This window comes from Kluyveromyces marxianus, chromosome 7 (assembly GCF_001417885.1).
Source record: "Kluyveromyces marxianus DMKU3-1042 DNA, complete genome, chromosome 7".
NCBI classification, from domain to species: domain Eukaryota; kingdom Fungi; phylum Ascomycota; class Saccharomycetes; order Saccharomycetales; family Saccharomycetaceae; genus Kluyveromyces; species Kluyveromyces marxianus.
Genome location: NC_036031.1, coordinates 170580 through 189445, shown reverse-complemented (window position 1 = coordinate 189445; position 18866 = coordinate 170580). Strand labels below are relative to the sequence as shown.

At 40.6% G+C, this 18866-nt stretch overlaps 12 protein-coding genes across 12 annotated transcripts; 6 read left to right on the top strand and 6 right to left on the bottom strand.

Moving 5' to 3' along the window:
- Positions 1 to 24: 24 nt before the first annotated feature.
- On the bottom strand, positions 25 to 873 carry RSM7 (mitochondrial 37S ribosomal protein uS7m; the record flags this gene model as incomplete). The annotated part of the gene is made up of 1 exon (XM_022821342.1): positions 25 to 873. The coding sequence occupies one exon, from the start codon at positions 871 to 873 to the stop codon at positions 25 to 27; it is 849 nt and encodes a 282-aa protein (XP_022677713.1).
- Positions 874 to 1505: 632 nt separating this feature from the next.
- On the top strand, positions 1506 to 2666 carry PSY4 (Psy4p; the record flags this gene model as incomplete). Its single annotated transcript, XM_022821341.1, has 1 exon — positions 1506 to 2666. The coding sequence occupies one exon, from the start codon at positions 1506 to 1508 to the stop codon at positions 2664 to 2666; it is 1161 nt and encodes a 386-aa protein (XP_022677712.1).
- Positions 2667 to 3643: 977 nt separating this feature from the next.
- COR1 (ubiquinol--cytochrome-c reductase subunit COR1) lies at positions 3644 to 4981 on the bottom strand (the record flags this gene model as incomplete). Its single annotated transcript, XM_022821339.1, has 1 exon — positions 3644 to 4981. The coding sequence occupies one exon, from the start codon at positions 4979 to 4981 to the stop codon at positions 3644 to 3646; it is 1338 nt and encodes a 445-aa protein (XP_022677711.1).
- Positions 4982 to 6906: 1925 nt separating this feature from the next.
- Positions 6907 to 7644, top strand: ECM13 (Ecm13p; the record flags this gene model as incomplete). Its single annotated transcript, XM_022821338.1, has 1 exon — positions 6907 to 7644. The coding sequence occupies one exon, from the start codon at positions 6907 to 6909 to the stop codon at positions 7642 to 7644; it is 738 nt and encodes a 245-aa protein (XP_022677710.1).
- A 1126-nt stretch (positions 7645 to 8770) lies between these two features.
- Positions 8771 to 10180, top strand: CPS1 (M20 family metallopeptidase; the record flags this gene model as incomplete). Its single annotated transcript, XM_022821337.1, has 1 exon — positions 8771 to 10180. The coding sequence occupies one exon, from the start codon at positions 8771 to 8773 to the stop codon at positions 10178 to 10180; it is 1410 nt and encodes a 469-aa protein (XP_022677709.1).
- Positions 10181 to 10531: 351 nt separating this feature from the next.
- On the top strand, positions 10532 to 11254 carry PRE7 (proteasome core particle subunit beta 6; the record flags this gene model as incomplete). The annotated part of the gene is made up of 1 exon (XM_022821336.1): positions 10532 to 11254. The coding sequence occupies one exon, from the start codon at positions 10532 to 10534 to the stop codon at positions 11252 to 11254; it is 723 nt and encodes a 240-aa protein (XP_022677708.1).
- A 161-nt stretch (positions 11255 to 11415) lies between these two features.
- ERD2 (Erd2p) lies at positions 11416 to 12290 on the bottom strand (the record flags this gene model as incomplete). The annotated part of the gene is made up of 2 exons (XM_022821335.1): positions 11416 to 12050; positions 12266 to 12290. 2 exons carry the CDS (start codon positions 12288 to 12290, stop codon positions 11416 to 11418), a joined length of 660 nt encoding a protein of 219 aa, XP_022677707.1.
- Positions 12291 to 12641: 351 nt separating this feature from the next.
- Positions 12642 to 13778, bottom strand: KLMA_70090 (uncharacterized protein; the record flags this gene model as incomplete). Its single annotated transcript, XM_022821334.1, has 1 exon — positions 12642 to 13778. One exon carries the CDS (start codon positions 13776 to 13778, stop codon positions 12642 to 12644), a length of 1137 nt encoding a protein of 378 aa, XP_022677706.1.
- Positions 13779 to 14032: 254 nt separating this feature from the next.
- Positions 14033 to 14260, top strand: MIN6 (Min6p; the record flags this gene model as incomplete). The annotated part of the gene is made up of 1 exon (XM_022821333.1): positions 14033 to 14260. One exon carries the CDS (start codon positions 14033 to 14035, stop codon positions 14258 to 14260), a length of 228 nt encoding a protein of 75 aa, XP_022677705.1.
- Positions 14261 to 15042: 782 nt separating this feature from the next.
- SOD1 (superoxide dismutase SOD1) lies at positions 15043 to 15507 on the top strand (the record flags this gene model as incomplete). Its single annotated transcript, XM_022821332.1, has 1 exon — positions 15043 to 15507. One exon carries the CDS (start codon positions 15043 to 15045, stop codon positions 15505 to 15507), a length of 465 nt encoding a protein of 154 aa, XP_022677704.1.
- A 453-nt stretch (positions 15508 to 15960) lies between these two features.
- URA7 (CTP synthase) lies at positions 15961 to 17697 on the bottom strand (the record flags this gene model as incomplete). The annotated part of the gene is made up of 1 exon (XM_022821331.1): positions 15961 to 17697. One exon carries the CDS (start codon positions 17695 to 17697, stop codon positions 15961 to 15963), a length of 1737 nt encoding a protein of 578 aa, XP_022677703.1.
- Positions 17698 to 18198: 501 nt separating this feature from the next.
- Positions 18199 to 18690, bottom strand: MCM16 (Mcm16p; the record flags this gene model as incomplete). Its single annotated transcript, XM_022821330.1, has 1 exon — positions 18199 to 18690. One exon carries the CDS (start codon positions 18688 to 18690, stop codon positions 18199 to 18201), a length of 492 nt encoding a protein of 163 aa, XP_022677702.1.
- Positions 18691 to 18866: the final 176 nt, after the last annotated feature.

Genomic DNA, 18866 nt, shown 5'->3' with positions numbered 1-18866 from the left:
TGTTACTTAGCGTTTTTGGGTTATTCATTTTAGGTTGATGTAAGCTCTGTGAGCAATTGCAGTCTTGTGAATGGAGTCTCTCTTTTCGAAACCGGAACTGTTACCTTTGTATACGGCAACAAGCTCTTCTCCCAATCTGACAGCGAAATCGCTAGAGGATCTCTTTGCAGAACTCTCTACGATCCACTTCCATGCAACTCTGAACCTTTGTCTTTGGTTCAACGGAACTGGGACAACAGTGGCCTTAGCAACACCAGTCTTGAACGTCTTGACAAGCATCAAAGGCGCTAGAACGTCCAACGATTCTTTCAACACTTTCACCGGATCCTTTCGTGTCTGACAGAAAACAATATATAGAGCCCTGGACAAAATCTTTTGCGCTCTTTCCTTCTTCCCATGTCTCATAATCATATTTGTCACATGCTGTAGTGTCTTATCCTCTCTTTTGGGAATGGGAACAGTTTTCAAACGTTCCCATTCTTCCACCTGCTCCGCAGTTGGCTCGAACTTTGGCTTGTTGAGTTCCATCGCTTTCTCCAAGATATTCACTCTAGATTGGTTTTCAGGTGCTAGCGATGTGGCTGGGTTGTATTCTCCTTGCGAAAACTCTTCCTCCAGGTTCCTGATGGCATTCATCCACTCGTCTACCTGTTCATCGCTTAGACGGTACTGCTCTTGTTCTTGGGCTGATGCCTGTTCCGTTTGCGAAATGTTAGATTCTACATTTCCTCCTTGGCTCTGCATTCTAACCTGTACTGGCGCAATTGGTCTCAATGACATGCTGCCAACGCGGCCAGCAACTCTATTGCCTAACGCATTAACAAGGCCATAGCTTTGCACGTACCTCAAACCGGATCTTCCTGTTCTTAACATCTCCCAACTTCAAATTTCCAAAAGGGATTTTTTTTTCAGCTGTAAAATGGGATACCAACTCAGTTCCCCGATGTGTCGATGCTGTTTCCCGAGCCGCTATTATATATATACAGTCTTCTCGATTCACTTATACTCATCTTCCTAACCAATACCAGATATTCAACTGGCTTTTTTTTTCTTTCTTCAATATAGAAACCATGTATGGTACTCTGATGGTTGGCATCTGAAATTTTTTTCTACCAACGGTCACCCGGACACAAATAAAAAAATCCAGTCTGAGCACGTGACATTAACATTGGCGTTTTTTCTCTCTCTCTCTCTCTCTCTTTTTTTTTTTTTTTTTTTTTTTTTCGTTTTCTGTCTGTCCATGATGTATTTACCATTCCAACAGGAAAACAGTATTGCAGAGAAAATACATTCGTTAGCTACTTCTAAAGAAACTATAACACGATTTACTCCAGTATAGTGAAAAAAAAAGGAAACAGGGTGATCAGACGAAAACTATAGTGTGTTGAGTGGCCAGGGCCCAGTCCGTGCCATAATTATAATCGCTAGTTCACGTTCGTCTTTAATTGGGGATATCGTCTGTGCCTTTTTTTTTTTTTCTTTCGTGAACTTATCCACATTTCAATATGATGGGAATTAGGTCCAAACAACTATACGACCGGCTTTCGACGATAGTGATTGATAAAGACTTAAGCATTTTCAATGAAATACCGTCTTCAGAATTTCTCCCGGAGTTGTGTATGCATTTCAGTGAGACGATACCGAAGGATATCTTTGAGTATGAAGAGGATTCGCACGAAGATTTGTTGTGTAGGCTAAAGGAGCTGTCAGAATACCTTGAAGCGAAATTTGCGAAGAGAGACAAGTATCCGTTTACTATCCAGAGGATTTGCGAGCTATCGTACCATCCACTTGAATACTTTCGTGTTGATGCGTTGGGGAAGTTCGTGTCGGCTCTTGAAAAGTGCTGTTTTGTGAATACGGACTGGACACTGAAGCTCGGGGAGGTTAGCCCTAATACAGATCCGCTGGAGGACGTTTCACTGGTACCGATAGACTGGCCAGAGACGAGTAAGGAGGGCAGCCAGTCGTTAGGAAATCTACTAGCGAAGATCGAGGCGATAGTGGCAGTGAACTTTGGTTTCGATGATTTCGAAGACGAAGACGAGGACGACGGAGAGGATGAAGACGGAGACGGCAATGCCAGACATTCGTATGGTAACAACAAACGTGATGTGTTAATAGAAAGATACGAAGAGTTTGATGACGACGATTATGAGCACGACGATGAAGAATACAATGACGAGGAGAGTACCAGCAGCGATTCGTCCGATGACGACGATGACAAAGAAGGTGGGGAAGAGCAAAGCCATGATCAGGGCAAAAAAAATGAAGAAGTAGGAACATATAGCATTGAATTCTCCAAATCAATAGATGGCGTACAGACGGAAAGCAGTTCGATCGAAGACGTGATAGAGGATGATAATGAAAGTGTACTATCGAGGAAACGGAACGTCACTGAGTTGGACGATTACCAATATAACGAAGTGAAAGAAGGCACCCGGCTCATTACAACTCCTAAGAAGAGTAAAGTTCCTGCAAACGAACTCGGATCTGACGTTGTATCTCCTGTTGTCTCTAACCAAGAAAATGCAACAACAACATCAACAAATGATGCTGCAAGAATAAATGAGTTAGGTTCACCAGAGACGTCGACCTCAGAAGTAACTCAATCGGAAAAAAATGAGTTATCAACAAGTCCATTGCATGACAGGACAAGATCGTAATGATGCAGCGCATGATTACGCGGAAACTCATCTGTTGTATTTAATAAGACTATTATGATAGAGGATGAGGATTGAAAACGTTTTAAGTTTTAAGAATTCAGTTAGTTTCATTCATACATATGAAATAAATATAAATAAAGAGACCGTCGATAGTTCTCCCCTATATAGCGGGAAAAGCCCAAACAATCAGCACTCTTAGTAGTATCAGATGAATATATCAAATAAAAAATTGGTTTGGAACAATCAATGTGAATGGTTATTCCAAACTATTTCTGAAGTTTTAGTTGGCTTTTCATATAAAAAGTAGGACTTAATTGTTGAATTGTTTAATTTTCTTCTTTTTTGAGTTTTATTTTCACTTCTTCAAATGATCAGTCGTTACTGGCCAAGGTTGACCCTTCAAACGTCATGGGAGTAACTGAATTTGTAATTTATTTGTTGATCATCGATTGGTAAGTTCATAAATAAGGACATTGACTCAAATCAATTATTTCCCCTTCCTTTGTCTTTAACCGCTGATAAATTTGAATTTGAATTTAAATCTCCTCGTACCTCCAAATCAGCTCCAATGCTAGAGGCTTCTCAACGTATTATGTTCATTAAATACATTGATTCCAGATAGTACCAGGATGAACACTCAAAAACACTTTACGTGTTTCATTCTAATGGTAATAATTTGTTGATTTTTTTTGTTGAGGATATACATACATGAAAATGGACGGTAAAAATAATTCTGGGAATGCCAAGATTTGAGTCATTCAGATAGAAAAGTTTACAGGCAAAGAAAAAGCTTTCTACTCAGTATTGAAGAAAGCTAGAAAGTGTTGTTTTTAATAATGACCGTTTTTTGTTTTTTTTGTTGAGGAAAGTAAGAATATATTAGTGAAAAAAAAATTATTAGCAAGAAGATCGCAGAGAGTTTTATTACATTTCTTTAATCGTTCTTCATAATTCTTTCAATCTTTAATTTAATTTGATTACCATCTCATCATACTCATGTCATTTCTCATTCTAACATAGTCTAGCAAGTCTTCGATCTTACCGGTACCTGCAACAGCGATGTCTTGATCCCATAATCTTTCAGAAGCCCAAGCCTTAACGTCCTTGGTAGAGATCTTGTCAATCTTTGCGAAGGCTTCGGACAAACCGGTCTTAGCACCGATAGCCAAAGTGTGGGCACCCAACAAGTTAGCAGCAGCAGCGTTGGTGGTAGCTTGAGAAGCCAACTTCAACTTCAATTGAGCCTTAGCACGGGCAACTTCGGTTTCGGTAACAGAGATTGTCAATCTGTTCCATTGCTTCAAGGTGAAGTGGACAGTTTCGTCAATGTTATGTGGGTCGGAGATGGTGGTTCTGAAACCCCACAAACCGGAGTCCTTGTAAGAGACAGAGAAGTGGTCGAAAGAGTCACAGATGTGGTATTCGTTAACTTCGTCAATCAACTTAACACCTTGCAAGTTGGAAGCTGGTTCAGCAGCATTGAAGGAGCCGAATACTTGAGCAGCAACTTGAGCGACATAGTAGTTTGGAGAAGATAGAGATTCACCTTCTGCGGCAATGGAGATCCAGGCCTTTGGTAGGGTGTCATCTCTTAGTCTGACTTCAGAACCCAAGAAAGAAGACTTCTTCTTTTGAACTGGCTTTTCACCGGATAGCAAAGAAACCTTAGTTTCAACAGCCTTAACCAATTCATCGTGGTTAACGTTACCGGTACCGACGATAACGGCGTTGCTAGACTTGAAATGGCTTTGGGCAAAGTTGGTCAAGTCAATGTTTTCCAAACCTTCCAAAGATTCAACAGTACCTCTGACTGGCAAAGACAATGGGGTGTTTTGGAAAGCAGTAGCATGCAAGTGTTCAAAGACACGTTCTTCGTGTTCGGTTTCTTCGAACTTAGCAACGGAAGCCAAGGTAGAAGCCTTAGTAGATTCAAAGACAGCGTCGGAAACTGGGTTTAGAAGCTTGGATTGCAAGAAGTCCAAGGCCTTAGCGTATTGACCTGGTTGAGAGTTGACGATGTAGGATTGGTAGTCTCTGTCAACCTTGGTGTCCAAAGAGAAACCCAACTTGTGAGCTTCCTTGACGGAAGAGGCAACAAAAGCGTTAGTCAAAAGGTTGGAAACACCGTTGTTGTATGGGTTTTCAGCAGTAGCACCGGAACCGAACACGACACCGACGGCTGCAGTAGCAGAGCTTGGGTTTGGTTCGGTAGCAACAACAACACCGTTACTCAATTCAGTGACAATGGACTTTGGAGCAATTTGTGTAGCAATAGTTCTCTTCAAGAAAGAAGATCTAACAGTAGTTCTCAACATTGTATATGGAAGATCTGTGATAATATATGTGGTGAAAATATGGAGATTGTCTGATTGTCCTTCAAGGTTCTAGTCCTAGTTCTGATTTCAGTTGGGCAAAACTCTCGCTACTTCTTTTAAACTTCGACTGTGCACGGAGAATGACGAATAAAAAAGAGCACAACAACAGCTGAAGAGTTTTTTATCCTAAAGCTATATCAAAAAGTGAGAAAAAACACCTATGAAAGCACTAATTTGAAGAATTATAAAACTCTACCTGATGGTTAAACAGTATTAAATTGTACTAAATCTAGTTTTTTTTTATTAACAAAAAAAAGTGTTGATAATTCGAAATTCGAAATTATCTTGATGCTCTCTACAGTAATATTTGAGAATCCAATGTATGTGATTCGAGTATTGGGAAGGAAAAAAAAATGAAAAATTCAAACAAAAAGATGTCTACTATAGGCTAATGGATTTAAAGGGGGGGCCCTTCGGAGGTTTTATTTTTGGTTTTTTGGGCGGTCTCAGACTCCCCCAAAAAACAAAAATGTATGGGAAAACGGTGGTTTTGGGGGACATTTTAGGCCCCAAAACCATCGTATTCGGTCTAATTTCTGGAAAAGTTGTATTTTCTGAGTTTTCCAGATCCAGCGCGATGGCTGCAAGTACGCGGAAGTATCGGCGACAGAGAGAGAGAAAAAAAAATTAGTTTACTTGTACCGAAAAAATGCATTGTCGTGCGCTAGGGTTCCTATTGGTTCGTGTAAAGCGATGCTTTACCTACATTACCCGCACAAATACTTTTCAACGCACGTGACATCAAATAATCTTTTCATGTGTCATGGTCCGGGTCCGCCCTCGTGCCATTTTTTTTTTTTTCCATGCGCTCTTTCATTTTTCATTTTTCAGTTCTTTTTTCTACCGCCGTTCTAGACGGTTCTTTTACCTCGGGAGAGGAAAAGATCCGGGGAGCTGGTCGTCCCGGTGTTTAGGATTTCCGCTCTGGATTTTAGTTTCGATATTCGACACTCAATGGTGGTCCATCTTATTTTTTTCTGGTGTTTTTGGTTTCCATGAGGGGTGATAGAAAAATGCAGCCCCATCATGCGCTTTCCCATGGTCGGCCCGAGCATGGGAAGTGGTATATGAGAAATTAAACTCCGGTCGGGCTCCGTTTCTCAGATCATCCGCGGAACAAACCAACCCACTTTCATTCAACCCACTCGACTCATTTTGAAGAATGGCCCTATTTGCATTCCCTGGTAATGTAAGTGCGCGGCTTTATTTTTTTGCAGGTTTTCTTTGCTTCTATCAGCTGGGCGAAGAATGAAGGAAGAGAGCCCAGCCACCCGCCTAGGCACCAACCTAGGTTTTTCAGGTTCAATTTCCCTATACTTTAGTTTTTTTGTGAGAGTCTGCTAGTATGTTCACCAGAATCTGACCGTGGAATATTGTTTTGGGTTATCCCCGTAAGCACGTAACGTAAATACTGCGCCGATTTTCTAGGTGACAAACCCATCTTGCGTGTTTTTTATTTTGTTGTGAGGGTATTTGTCAGTTCATGGGTCCGGATTTGAGTAGAGTGCGAGAGAAGGTCAAGCAAATCAATGCTGGACGGAAAGAAGCATGGTCAGGTTCTAGCGGTAACTATATGGTTCGTTAATTTTCCCCGACGAGGACGGACAGAATGGCCTCACCAATATTTGTCATGCGGTAATCGCTCAAAAAAGCGTTAAGAGCTGTGATGATGAGTAAAAGCTCCAGTCGAGTATATATAATGTAGATAAGATCGTCAAAGCACGTCAGAGGGTGGATACGTCGTTTTTGTTTTTTTTTTTGTCTTGGCGATTAACATATACTAACTAAGACATACAACCAAACTAGCAAAGAACCCTACTCAACTAAGACACGACGAGGCTTTCTGGCATTTACATTACGCACAGATGACTACTATAATGAGCTTATCACAGCAATATATTCTCGCTTCTAGAGCCAAGAGGAAGCTTTTGTCAGCAGCAAACCAGAGTGGGGGTAAAGACCACGAATTGAGGGTCCTTGTAGGCCATGCAAACTTGCTAGATAGACTATCAGAGTCAATATCTAAATTCGACTCTCTGCTTTCCAGAAACTCTTACGAAGAAAGTCACGTGATCCATGAAGAGGAAGAAGACGAAGAGTTCTACGAGGATGGAGAGGACGAATACAGCAGTAGTAGTGACAGCGAGGACGAAGACACACAGCCATTGGTATCAAGCAAAATCTCATCATTGTCGCCCTACAATCGGGTGCGAGACGCTCACTCTTCCTCTGGCAAGGACGCACCAGAAAGCGAGCAGGATTCCGCCGTATCGTCATCGTCTGATGAGGAAGAATCAACGTCAGATTCTGATTACGACGAATCAAACGCCCGCTCCAGATACCTCGCTACACTTCAAGACATGCAAGATGAGTCTGAAGACGAAGAACCAAACTATATTCTATCAACACACCCAATATTGTACAAATGTCCCTCCCAAAATCTGACGCTGTCGTCAGTATCACTAAATTTGACGTCCGGAACATCAAATGACTTACTACATAACGACGAGTCTCGAGTTACCACTCTTGTACTCTCAGATGATGAATCCGAGAATGAACTGGAAGAAGATCTAGGAACACTATCGCCAGTTTATGTTCTGTGAATTTCCGAGGAAGTTGGATGCTGGTCAATGAAAGAAAACGGAAAGTTAATGAATATACCAAGAGAATAGTGCTATTTGGCCCAATAAGTATCGATATCCTTTTTTTTTTTTTTTTTTTTACTCTTTCTGAAATATTCCAACCTGACTGTATGCCACCCTTCTACTTTTACGCGCTTGACGGATTTCTTCTCTCTTCCAGACACGAATTAACGACTATTATACGAAATGCTTACGACGCGTCAATTGAGACGCACTTTAACGACTTTATTATTATCATTATTATTATCATGTAACTATTATTAAAATTCCAAACTAGTTCTATTCTTCCATCTAATTAATAAGAAATACGCCTGCTTTTGTGTCCCATGAAATAATTACTTAGTTCTCTATGTACGCAAATAATACATCATGACTCTACGGACCTGTATTGTAATGAATCATCCATAAGTTTTTCTCGGTTTCCGTTGAATGCGTTGATCTTTTTTTTATTCTGACATGCCGAATTACCGAAACGGTGATTATAGTTCTCAGCAGGGAATCACTTTCCTCAAAAGGAAATATCCACCGAGATTTTTTTAAAGAAGATAATCATTTAGAAAGGCAACCATCAGTCATCTTCGCAACTTAAGAGAGGAATTAGGGATTTGTTATAAAAGAACAAGAGCCTAATCATCTACACGGACTATCTCATGCCAATATATGGTGTCTGTAACCACTAGAATCTTGAATTTTATTGCTGTGCGAAAAAGTGCAAACAAATAAATCCAATTATTCAACGATGCAACGAGTAAAGGCCTTGTTGGAGCCTAAGATGGAACTCCAGGGCCAATCGAGGACCCTTAAAAGGAAAATCATAACGTACCTGTGTATTTTTTCATACGCATGCTCATTCTGCTCTATATTCTATCATTTCTATTCTCCAAAATCACTTAACTCAAGCATTTCTGAGTTATTCCACTGTCAAACATTCGAGAAAGCTACAGGAGCATCTCATGAAACATTAAATTATATTATTTCTGATACGGAGTATGTTAACGAGACTATAGTAAAGTTACAGAATATTGTGCGTATCCCAACTGAAATTGCGGACAATCATCCCGATCCTGGGTCTAACAAAGATGCTGAAATGTACAAACCATTCTACACTTTACACGAACAATTAGAAGCTGACTTTCCATTAATTTGGTCTAAGCTACAAGTGGAAAAGGTAAACGAATTGGCATTGCTCATCACATGGAAGGGATCTGATGAATCTTTGAAGCCATTGCTATTTGCCTCTCATTTGGATGTCGTTCCTGTGGAGAGACAAACATGGGACGAGTGGAAGCATCCACCCTTCAGTGCAGATATTGAATACGACCCCGAAGACTACCTAAAAAGCACTGTATGGGGGCGTGGTTCATTCGATGACAAAAATATGTTAATCGGCGAATTGCAAGCCGTTGAACTGTTATTGTCAAAAGGATTTGAACCAAAGAGAGGTATTATTATTGCTGTTGGAAGTGACGAAGAAGCAAGTGGGTTTTTTGGCGCTCAAAAGATTAACGAGGTTTTGCTTGAAAGATATGGAGAGGGTGGCATTTATGCAATTGTTGACGAAGGTTTAAATGGTATCCAGGTTAAAGAAGGTGTGCATATTGCATCACCAGGAACAGGTGAAAAGGGCTTTATCAATTTCTGGATTCACTTAACAACACCAGGTGGCCATTCCTCTGTCCCACCAGACCATACTTCGATTGGTATTGTTTCTGGTTTATTGAAGAAGATCGAAAGCCAAAAATTCCCAGTGTTGTTCACTGAAAAAAATCCTGTGTCTCAATGGTACCAATGTGTTGCCCAATATTCTCCAGATATGGATAATGAATTGAGATTCGACTTTTTGAATGCTATGAATGATGAAGAATCTAATGCGCACGTAATTAGCTATCTTTTGGAAACCGGCGGTAAAAAAGTGGAATATCTATTGCGTACTTCCCAAGCCATTGATATTATTGATGGTGGTTTCAAAGCAAATGCTCTACCAGAAACTGTTTCTGTTCTAATTAATTCCAGAGTAGCTCTTGAATCCACGGTTAATGAAACCATGGCCAAATTTATCAACCAAATCAAAGAGACTTGCGCGGAATTCGATTTAGGTCTTGAGTACAATGGCTTAGAAATCATTGAAAAAACTGAATACGGATCTTTCTCGGTAGAAATTGATGTTGGAAGAGACCCAATCCCCTCTTCACCAAACAACGACGTCTGGAAACATTTTGCGGGAAGTATAAAGTCTTTCTACGAAGACGTTGTATTCCCAGCTAGGTTCGAGAACCCTCCTAATGAGCTTGTTATTGCACCAACTATAATGAGCGGTAACACTGACTGTATGAATTACTTATCTTTGACAGATAATATCTACAGATTCCAACCAGGTTTCATAAGCCCCGATACCATTGGCACTATCCATTCAGTGAATGAACATGTTGATTTCGAAACTGTTATGAACTCCGTCGCTTTTGTGTACCATTACATCGAGGCCGTTCAATTAGTATAAAGACATTTTTATAAATATAGACGTTATGGTAGTATTCATATAATGTTAAGAGAATATATGTAATGGAATATATATATACGACGTTTAAAAGCGCCCGTGGTAAGAGAATCGTGATTATTGCTTAGACATGAACCAGTAGAAGTCGACTTGAGATATTTTATTCTGCATCACGTGATATAATATCTTATTATTTCAACCTTTATTTCGAGTGAAAGTTAGAGATCCTTCAATATAGAAATAAACCTTTGCCACCGTTAAAGATAAAAGGTAGAACCATTTAGAGAGTATTTCGACCAAAGCTGTGGTACAAGAAACAGTAACCAACGATCGTTAAAGACAGACAAACGTATAATGGCAACTATTGCTTCCGAATACGGTAACGAAGCCTCCAATACGCCAATTCAACATCAATTCAATCCATATTCTGACAATGGTGGTACAATTCTAGGGATTGCAGGAGAGGACTTTGCAGTGCTAGCTGGTGATACTAGACACACAACAGACTATTCAATTAATTCTAGGTACGAACCAAAAGTCTTCCAATGTGAAGATGATATCCTAATTAGTGCGAATGGGTTTGCTGCTGATGGTGAGGCCTTAGTTAAGAGATTCAAGAACAGTTTGAAATGGTACCACTTCAACCATAACAAGAAGCTCTCGCTTAAAAGTGCGGCAAGAAATATCCAACATCTTCTTTACGGAAAAAGAATGTTCCCATACTATGTCCACACCATTATTGCAGGTTTAGACGAGGAAGGTAAGGGTGCAGTGTACTCTTTCGATCCTGTTGGCTCTTATGAAAGAGAACAATGCAGAGCTGGTGGATCTGCTGCTTCTTTAATCATGCCATTTTTGGATAACCAAGTGAACTTCAAGAATCAATATGAACCAGACTCCAATGGAACAAAGCGGAAAGAGGTAAAATATCTAAGCGTGGATGAAGTTATTAAGTTAGTGAGGGATGCATTCACATCAGCTACTGAAAGACATATTAACGTTGGTGACGGTCTTGAGATTTTCATTGTTACCAAAGATGGTGTAAGAAAGGAGTATTACGACTTGAAGAGAGATTAAGCATTGGGCTTCGATATTTTTATCATATCTTTTTGATAAGGGTTTTAAATCTAAGTGTACAATATATATATACCATCACATAATATAAGTATAACCATAGTTATGCTTAGTAAAGAGAATGTTCAAAAAGAAATATTGATTGCGTTTTATGTGTAAGTCTATCATTGAGGTAATTCAAAGTCACCGCCTAGTTTGATAACTTTTTGGTAGTAGATGTAGAAGAAGTCAGAGTATATTAGAGTTTGAATTATCCCGGTGAAGATTGAGAGTTTATCAAACCTACCTTCTGCATAATATCTCCATACCCAGTTTGGAATGTATAATGTACGGTATAGACCCAAAGCGAAGATATAATGTGAGGTCAATTGTTTAGCCTTCCCAGTTTTGGTCAACATAAACAATTGTGGAAGGATTGCAACACTTTCTAACCACAACGAGAAAGACCAGCAAAGTTGAACAGGGTTATAACCATAGTTGAAAAGAAATGCAAGAACTGCACATGGAATTATCAAAAACTTAATCTTGAATACATCTCTTGTAATCATATCCTGGTAAGCGACTGGGTTCTTGTATTTTTGTTGGCGCATTAAGACAATTACATAGATGGAGGATGAAACAAAAAAGATCTTCATCAAAAAGTTGTACAATGAGGTCCATCTGGTGAATATGTTTAAGTAACGGGTGATGAATACCAATGTGTATAAAAATTGAGTTTTCATAGAGATACCATCGACAGAATTGGATGTTTTAATCGATTGTATTAATATGATAATACTGGCCAAATGAGACAAATCCCCTAGAAATAACGGGCGGTGGAAAATACCACAAGATGTTGTTAGTAATTGTCATGGATAAAATGTGACAAGGTTGTAGAAGGTGGGTATGGAAGAACAAGTAAGTGTGCAATTATATTTCCGTAGCTCTTAATCACAGTGTTGTTACTTGGTGAAAAAAAAAAGGACAAATACATCATGTCTTATGATGCCCATATCTGAAAGCTCATGAACATACCTGCTATTCTGAATATATTTAACATTGTTGGCAATTATTGGTTTTTGTGCGCCCTGTTACAATAGTGTGTGGACTGCTCTTTACTTCCAAAAATTGTTCGGTAAGAAACCTGTGTTAATAAAGTGAATATGATCTTTGGTGTAAAATCACGAATACTTGACTTTTTGTTTCCAGAGTGTCTATAACAAACAATATAGCATTTGTATTTTTTTATATATATATAACACATATATAATAATAATGCAACGATTTTTTCTAGGTAATTATTTAAAGTCACGTGATCTTCAATATATACAGGAAGAAGTGCGCCATTTCGCGTACAAATCATAATCATAATCATAATCATAATCATAATCATAAAAGTAACATGTCAGCTTTACAAGTCGTATATGTCGAAAGGTAGGTCTTCGTCAAGTTCGTTCTCGTCTTCTTCATCTGAGGATCGCAGGTCAGACTCAGGGTCGTTAGCGTCATCTGCCAAGGGCGACGAGGGCTTGAAGAAGTCTGCGTAATCTAAAGACCGAATCAAATCTTCGCATTGTTTCTCTTCCTCTTGGGCTCCAACCACACATGTAGATATTATGTCTGCAAGGTACTGTTCTTCTTTCGAGTTGGAGTTTCTATCCATGGGCAATAGCTGAGTGTATAGTATTTTTCCATCGTAGATAAAGCTGATAGTTGGAGCATGCGATATTTGGAGTTGTCTGAACAAAGGAGACAACTCTGGAGTTGACGTGTCCAGTACGTAAAACTTGACTTGGGGCCAGGCCTTGCTTAGCTTTTCGAGGATAAGCGCTTCGATGTCGCCATTGAACATATCCTGGTAATAGAGGTCAATCCACGGGTTAATAAAAGCGAGACACACGGCGCTGGCATTCCCAAGCGTAGTTTCTGCTTCGGGACTGGGGAACACCGTGTCTACCGCATCTTGCGGCAAGGTGTTTCTGAAACTTTCCATGTCTACAATGTCGTAGTTAACTCTCGATTCGGGCCAATGTATCATTTCTCCAACGGTTTTCGACACCCACTGTGCCAATCGCTCGATGGTGCGCTCGCCTTGAAACCGAGAAAGAGTGTAGTAATGGTGAACAGTATGCCTGCTATCTGTACCATCCACGCTCTTTATGGCTCCTGAAGGAGACTTTGGTTTGAACAGAAAGAGTTGCGGGAAGCTCCGCACATTCAAGTCAATTTCCAGCTGCGATGCCTGCACCCCATTGATCTTTACGAATTGGACGGCTTCTTCGTTTGGAAACATATCGGTTAGGTAGTCGAGTTTGGGCTCCAAAGCCGCACAGTACCTACAACCGGGCTTATACACGTACAGCAGCGTGCTTTTGGGCGACAGAGCGCCGGCAGAACCGGCGTTGCCATTGGCGTTGCCATTGGCATCGGCATTGCTGTAGCCGTATAGAACCGCATCATAGAACTCATCAGTGTCATGAACTTCGAAGATCCTGGCGCCAAGAGCCAGCCACCATAGGGTTTCGAACCAAACCAGCCAGAGCAGCATTCCTTAACGTTTCACACTGCAGTTTGCCCCAGGCAACTCATGCCAGAGAGACATATCTGCAGTGCATAGCCATTGCATAGAAATGTATGATAAGATGAGAATGTTTAAAAAAAAAAAAAAAAAAAAAGAGAGAGAGGGATATAGAGACAATATACCCTTAGCCATTACTATACTACATCGACTACAAATAGTACAAGCAATATTATCGGTACTGCCATCAGAGAAAGCCTAGACAGCGAGGAAATCCCCCCAACATGGCCTTCTTCCACCACAACCCCGTGTTCGACTTTTTCCACCGCGTTATGCGCAAGCCAAGCTCCATTGTGATGTGGCTCTTTAGCGGACTCATCGTTGCCAGCACGCTTGCTACCATTTGGTCGTTACCCGCAGTACCAGACTCATCCAAATCCACTTCCAGAGAATCCAGCTCCGATTCCAAATCCAAATCCAAGGACGCGCTGCCCCATAGCAAGAAAACGTGAAAAACGTGAAGCCCGCACCAAGTCACATGACCCGACCCGACTCTTACCATGTCCCTCCACCGTACCGCAGAGCAGAATATTTTTTTTTTTTTGTTTTGTTTTGTTTTGTTTTGTTTTGTTTTTCCTTTCCTTTCCTTTCCTTTCCCGTGGCGCTCGGCATTGCTCCCTTCTCCAAGCCCAGCCATGTATAACTATTACCAATCACACACCTGCGTATTACCAAATACTCATTAATGCTTGCGCTTGTGCTTGAGCTTACCCTTACTTCGTCAACCTTGGATAGCACACGGTACAAGGCGTAGCGCAACCCCTGTGGAGAAAGCACACCCACACACACACACACCCTATGTACCCTATATATTCCTCTGTAATCCACCCCTAACACGCTAGTCCCTGGCCGCTACGTTACTACGACTCAGCACGCTTACTCAGCTAGTCAGCTACTTACTAGTCAGCTAGCTAGGCTCTACCTGCATCACCCAGTTAGCTATTCCCGCTCTGTCTCTTTGTAAGTCATTTTCAGCTCCTTTTCCGTTTGCTTCTTCAATTGCCTTCCTCCATTCTTCGGCTCCCCTTCGATTTCTAATCGGGGACTGGGCAAAAAAAATTGGAAAAAGTATATTTAAAGGTTATAAATTTGCTCTTCTTTCCTCCACACCCTGAGCACTAGGTAGTACATTTACACGTGAAAAAGGGTAAATTAGCTCAATTCAATCAATCCAAAGGTTAGTTACACTAGACCCACCGCAGGAAGGAAACATAACACATACAATTAATTAATCATGGTTAAGGCAATTGCAGTTTTGAAGGGAGATTCTAATGTCTCTGGTATCGTCAGATTCGAACAAGAATCTGAAGACCAATCCACCAAGATTTCTTGGGAAATCACTGGTAACGATGCTAACGCCTTGAGAGGCTTCCACATCCACGAGTTTGGTGACAACAGTAACGGTTGTACCTCTGCTGGTCCACACTTCAACCCATACAAGAAGACCCACGGTGCTCCAAGCGACGAAACCAGACATGTTGGTGACTTGGGTAACATCTCCACCGACGCCCAAGGTGTTGCTAAGGGTAGCGTGACCGACAAGCACGTCAAGTTGCTGGGTCCACTTTCTGTTATTGGTAGAACCGTTGTTGTTCACGGTGGCCAAGATGACTTGGGTAAGGGTGGCAACGAGGAGTCCTTGAAGACCGGTAACGCTGGTGGCAGAGTTGCCTGTGGTGTCATTGGTATCTCCAACTAAGTTTTTAGTTAGTAAGTTAGTTAGCTAGCTAGCTAGCTACTGGCGGCAAAAACCAAGCAACGTACGTACATAGAATTTACGTCTTTTATAATGTAGAGAATTGACGCTTTCATATTCCCCGTTCATTTATTCAGACATGTTTCCTCAATCAGTATCTTCTCTCCCTTTGAGATGCAGCGAGAGAGAGAGAGAGAGAGAGCGCAGCGTGCTTACCTTTATCGTTCATTATGCAAATATTAAGTTCTACTTTCGGTGGTTATTTGGTCAGGATGTAGGTTCTATATATTACGTATTAGAAGTAAATGAGTTGGTTCGCGCAATATTCATATACATCTGAGGGGAGCAATGACTTTCTAGCCCAGCGATTTCGTCTCTATTTTTTTTTTTTCCTTGTTTTCCGTATTAATAGTTATAGCGGTTACTTGAAGGAGACCTTCCTTTTATTATTTTTCTCTAAAAGTCAGCCTTACCAGTGTTAGCAGCGCTTGCAGCAATGGTTTCGTTCAAGATACCCGCAGATGCTGCGACTAATCCAAGGAATGGAGTAGATGGATCCAAAACCTTGGACATATATTCTGGATGGTACTGAGTGGCAACGAAGAATGGATGGTTGTCCAGTTCCAAGATTTCACATCTTTGGCCAGATTCGTCTCTACCAACAAACTTCAAACCGTTCTCCTCCAAACTTTTAACCAACTTAGGGTTGATTTCGTAACGATGACGGTGTCTCTCTTCAACTTGTGTAGCACCACCGTATAGCTTTCTGATCTTGCTAGCTTCCGTGTTTGGTTCAAAAATGGTTGGTCTCAATCCTAATCTCATGGTACCACCCATATGTTCCTTGTCGATTTCCGGCATGTAAACGACAACTTGATCTTCTTCTTCAGCTTCAGGGAAGAATTCTGCGGAAGTGGCGTTCTTGTTACCCAAGACGTTTCTTACGAATTCGATGGTAGCGATTTGTAAACCTAAACAAACACCCAAGTATGGAATGTTGTTCTCTCTGGCCCACTTGGCAGCCAAGACCATACCTTCGGTACCTCTGTTACCGAAACCACCTGGCACTAGGATACCATCAGCTACAGAAATACAGTTCCATGCATGGTGGAATTTGGACTTGTGTTCTGCATTTTCGCTAGTCTCTGGTTCCAAGTCGGAAGCTTCAACCCAAACGATCTCTAGTTTACGCTTACATCTCATAGCAGAATGTTCCAAAGCCTTAATGACAGACAAATAAGAGTCCTTCAAGTTTGTGTACTTACCAACAAGAGCAATCTTGACAGTTTCGAAGGATTCGTCGATGTTGACGGTCAAGTCCTTCCATCTTTGTAATAGATCTTGACCCCTTTGTTTGTCTTCAGAAGACAACTCAATGGTAGACAAGTGCAATCTTTCAGCCAAATTGTGAATCATGTTTTGTTCCAACAATAGCAATGGAACATGGTAAGTAGAGTTAACGTCATGAACGTTGACAACTTGTTCAGGACCCACATGACAGAACATTGCAATTTTCTCAATGGTTGGTGTGTCCAATTTTTCGGTACAACGACAAGCAATCATGTCTGGTGTCAAACCCAAAGATCTTAGGTCCTTGATAGCAGCTTGGGTAGGCTTGGTCTTTTGTTCACCGTGGATAACTGGCACCAAGGAAACGTGAATCAATGCAAAGTTTTCTCTTCCAACTCTGAATTGGAATTGTCTTAGAGCTTCAACAAATGGAGCAGACTCAATATCACCAACAGTACCACCAAGTTCGATGATACACACATCTGGTTCCAGTCCAGTGTTATCGACTGGGATTCTAGAAACACGTTCAATCCATTCTTGTATTTCGTTGGTCAAATGAGGAACAACTTGCACGGTCTTACCCAAATAATCACCCTTACGTTCCTTGGCAATAACATGAGAGTAAACCTTACCAGTAGTGATGTTATGGTCTCTGGTTAAAGTAACGTTCAAGTAACGTTCATAGTTACCCAAATCCAAATCGGTCTCACCACCATCGTTCAACACAAAACATTCACCGTGTTCCAAAGGAGACATTGTACCTGCATCGAGGTTCATGTATGGGTCGATTTTGATAGAAGTAACCTTCAAACCCAATGTCTTCAATAGCATACCAGTACTGGAGGCCAAAACACCCTTACCAATACCGGAAATAACACCACCAGAAACAACAACGTACTTCATTATTAGTGCTTATGCTTTTATCTGTTTAATTATCAAAAATGCTCCACAGTTAGAGAACGACCGCTACTGTTGCTGCTGGCACTGGAACTGAAACTAATATTAAAATAATCCCAAGAGCACTGAACGAAATACAATTAAATCGAAAGGGTGCTCGAAAGTACAATAGATATTTCATCGTAGTGTGAATGTGTCTTGTTCATCGCTATTACAAAATGCTTTCTTTATCTTGAAAATTTTATGCCATCTCATCTCATCGCTTCACCTTTCTTTTTCTCGTGTGAATTTGTGTGTGTAGGTGTTCCTTTTTTTTTTTTAAGTTGTTAAACTACCCTGCTTCGAAAACGGGTAAGCTTTATTCAGATATCCCCACACAAAAAACACTGGCATCTATACCTAACCATACACACACGCACGCACACTTATATATATATAACAGAACCTAATTCCACGAATTGAGTGAAATTAGGTTATTTAATGCAAACATTTTTGGAAATGAATTGATTATTCCTCATTAAATGCAACATCCAAATATCCGCCATGGACTACTAGAACACTGTAAATAGATTCCAATATTTCCAGTGTTTGGGTGGCTTTGAGATCTACCATGGAATCTTCTTCTCGTTCCGGTATCGAGGACGATATGTTCACTAATTTTTCTCGAAGTCTTTGAGTTTTCTTGGCTTCATACAACCATTCTTGAATTAATGAGAAATGCCCTTCTATGCTGGATCGAAGTTCTTGGTCCCTCTTTAGTTTATTGACCAGCAGTTCATCAGTATGAGACTTTATAGAAGTGTTTGTATCCTTCATGTTAAGTAGTGCTGCTGTTTCTGAGACATTTAGCTGGTGCATGGAGCGTAATCTTGACTTTTCTGCCATTTCAGCGTCCATCATACTGCCATTTTCAAGCAAGAAGAGTTTATCTAATTCAAACAAAAGTTCCTTATAGATTGCCACATATCTAGCCTCAAGCTCATCATTGGTTTCCCCCATCATTATATTTATTATCAAAAAGCTCCAGGTCAATAAATTCAGGTTGTTAGATCTACCCTTTTTTTTTTTTTTGTCTCTGATGAACCTTTAGTCTACATTTTCTATGAATAGTTAGTTAATTAAAATCTGATCGCAGAGAAGAAGGAAGCTACTTTTTTTTTTTAGAAAAAAAAGGT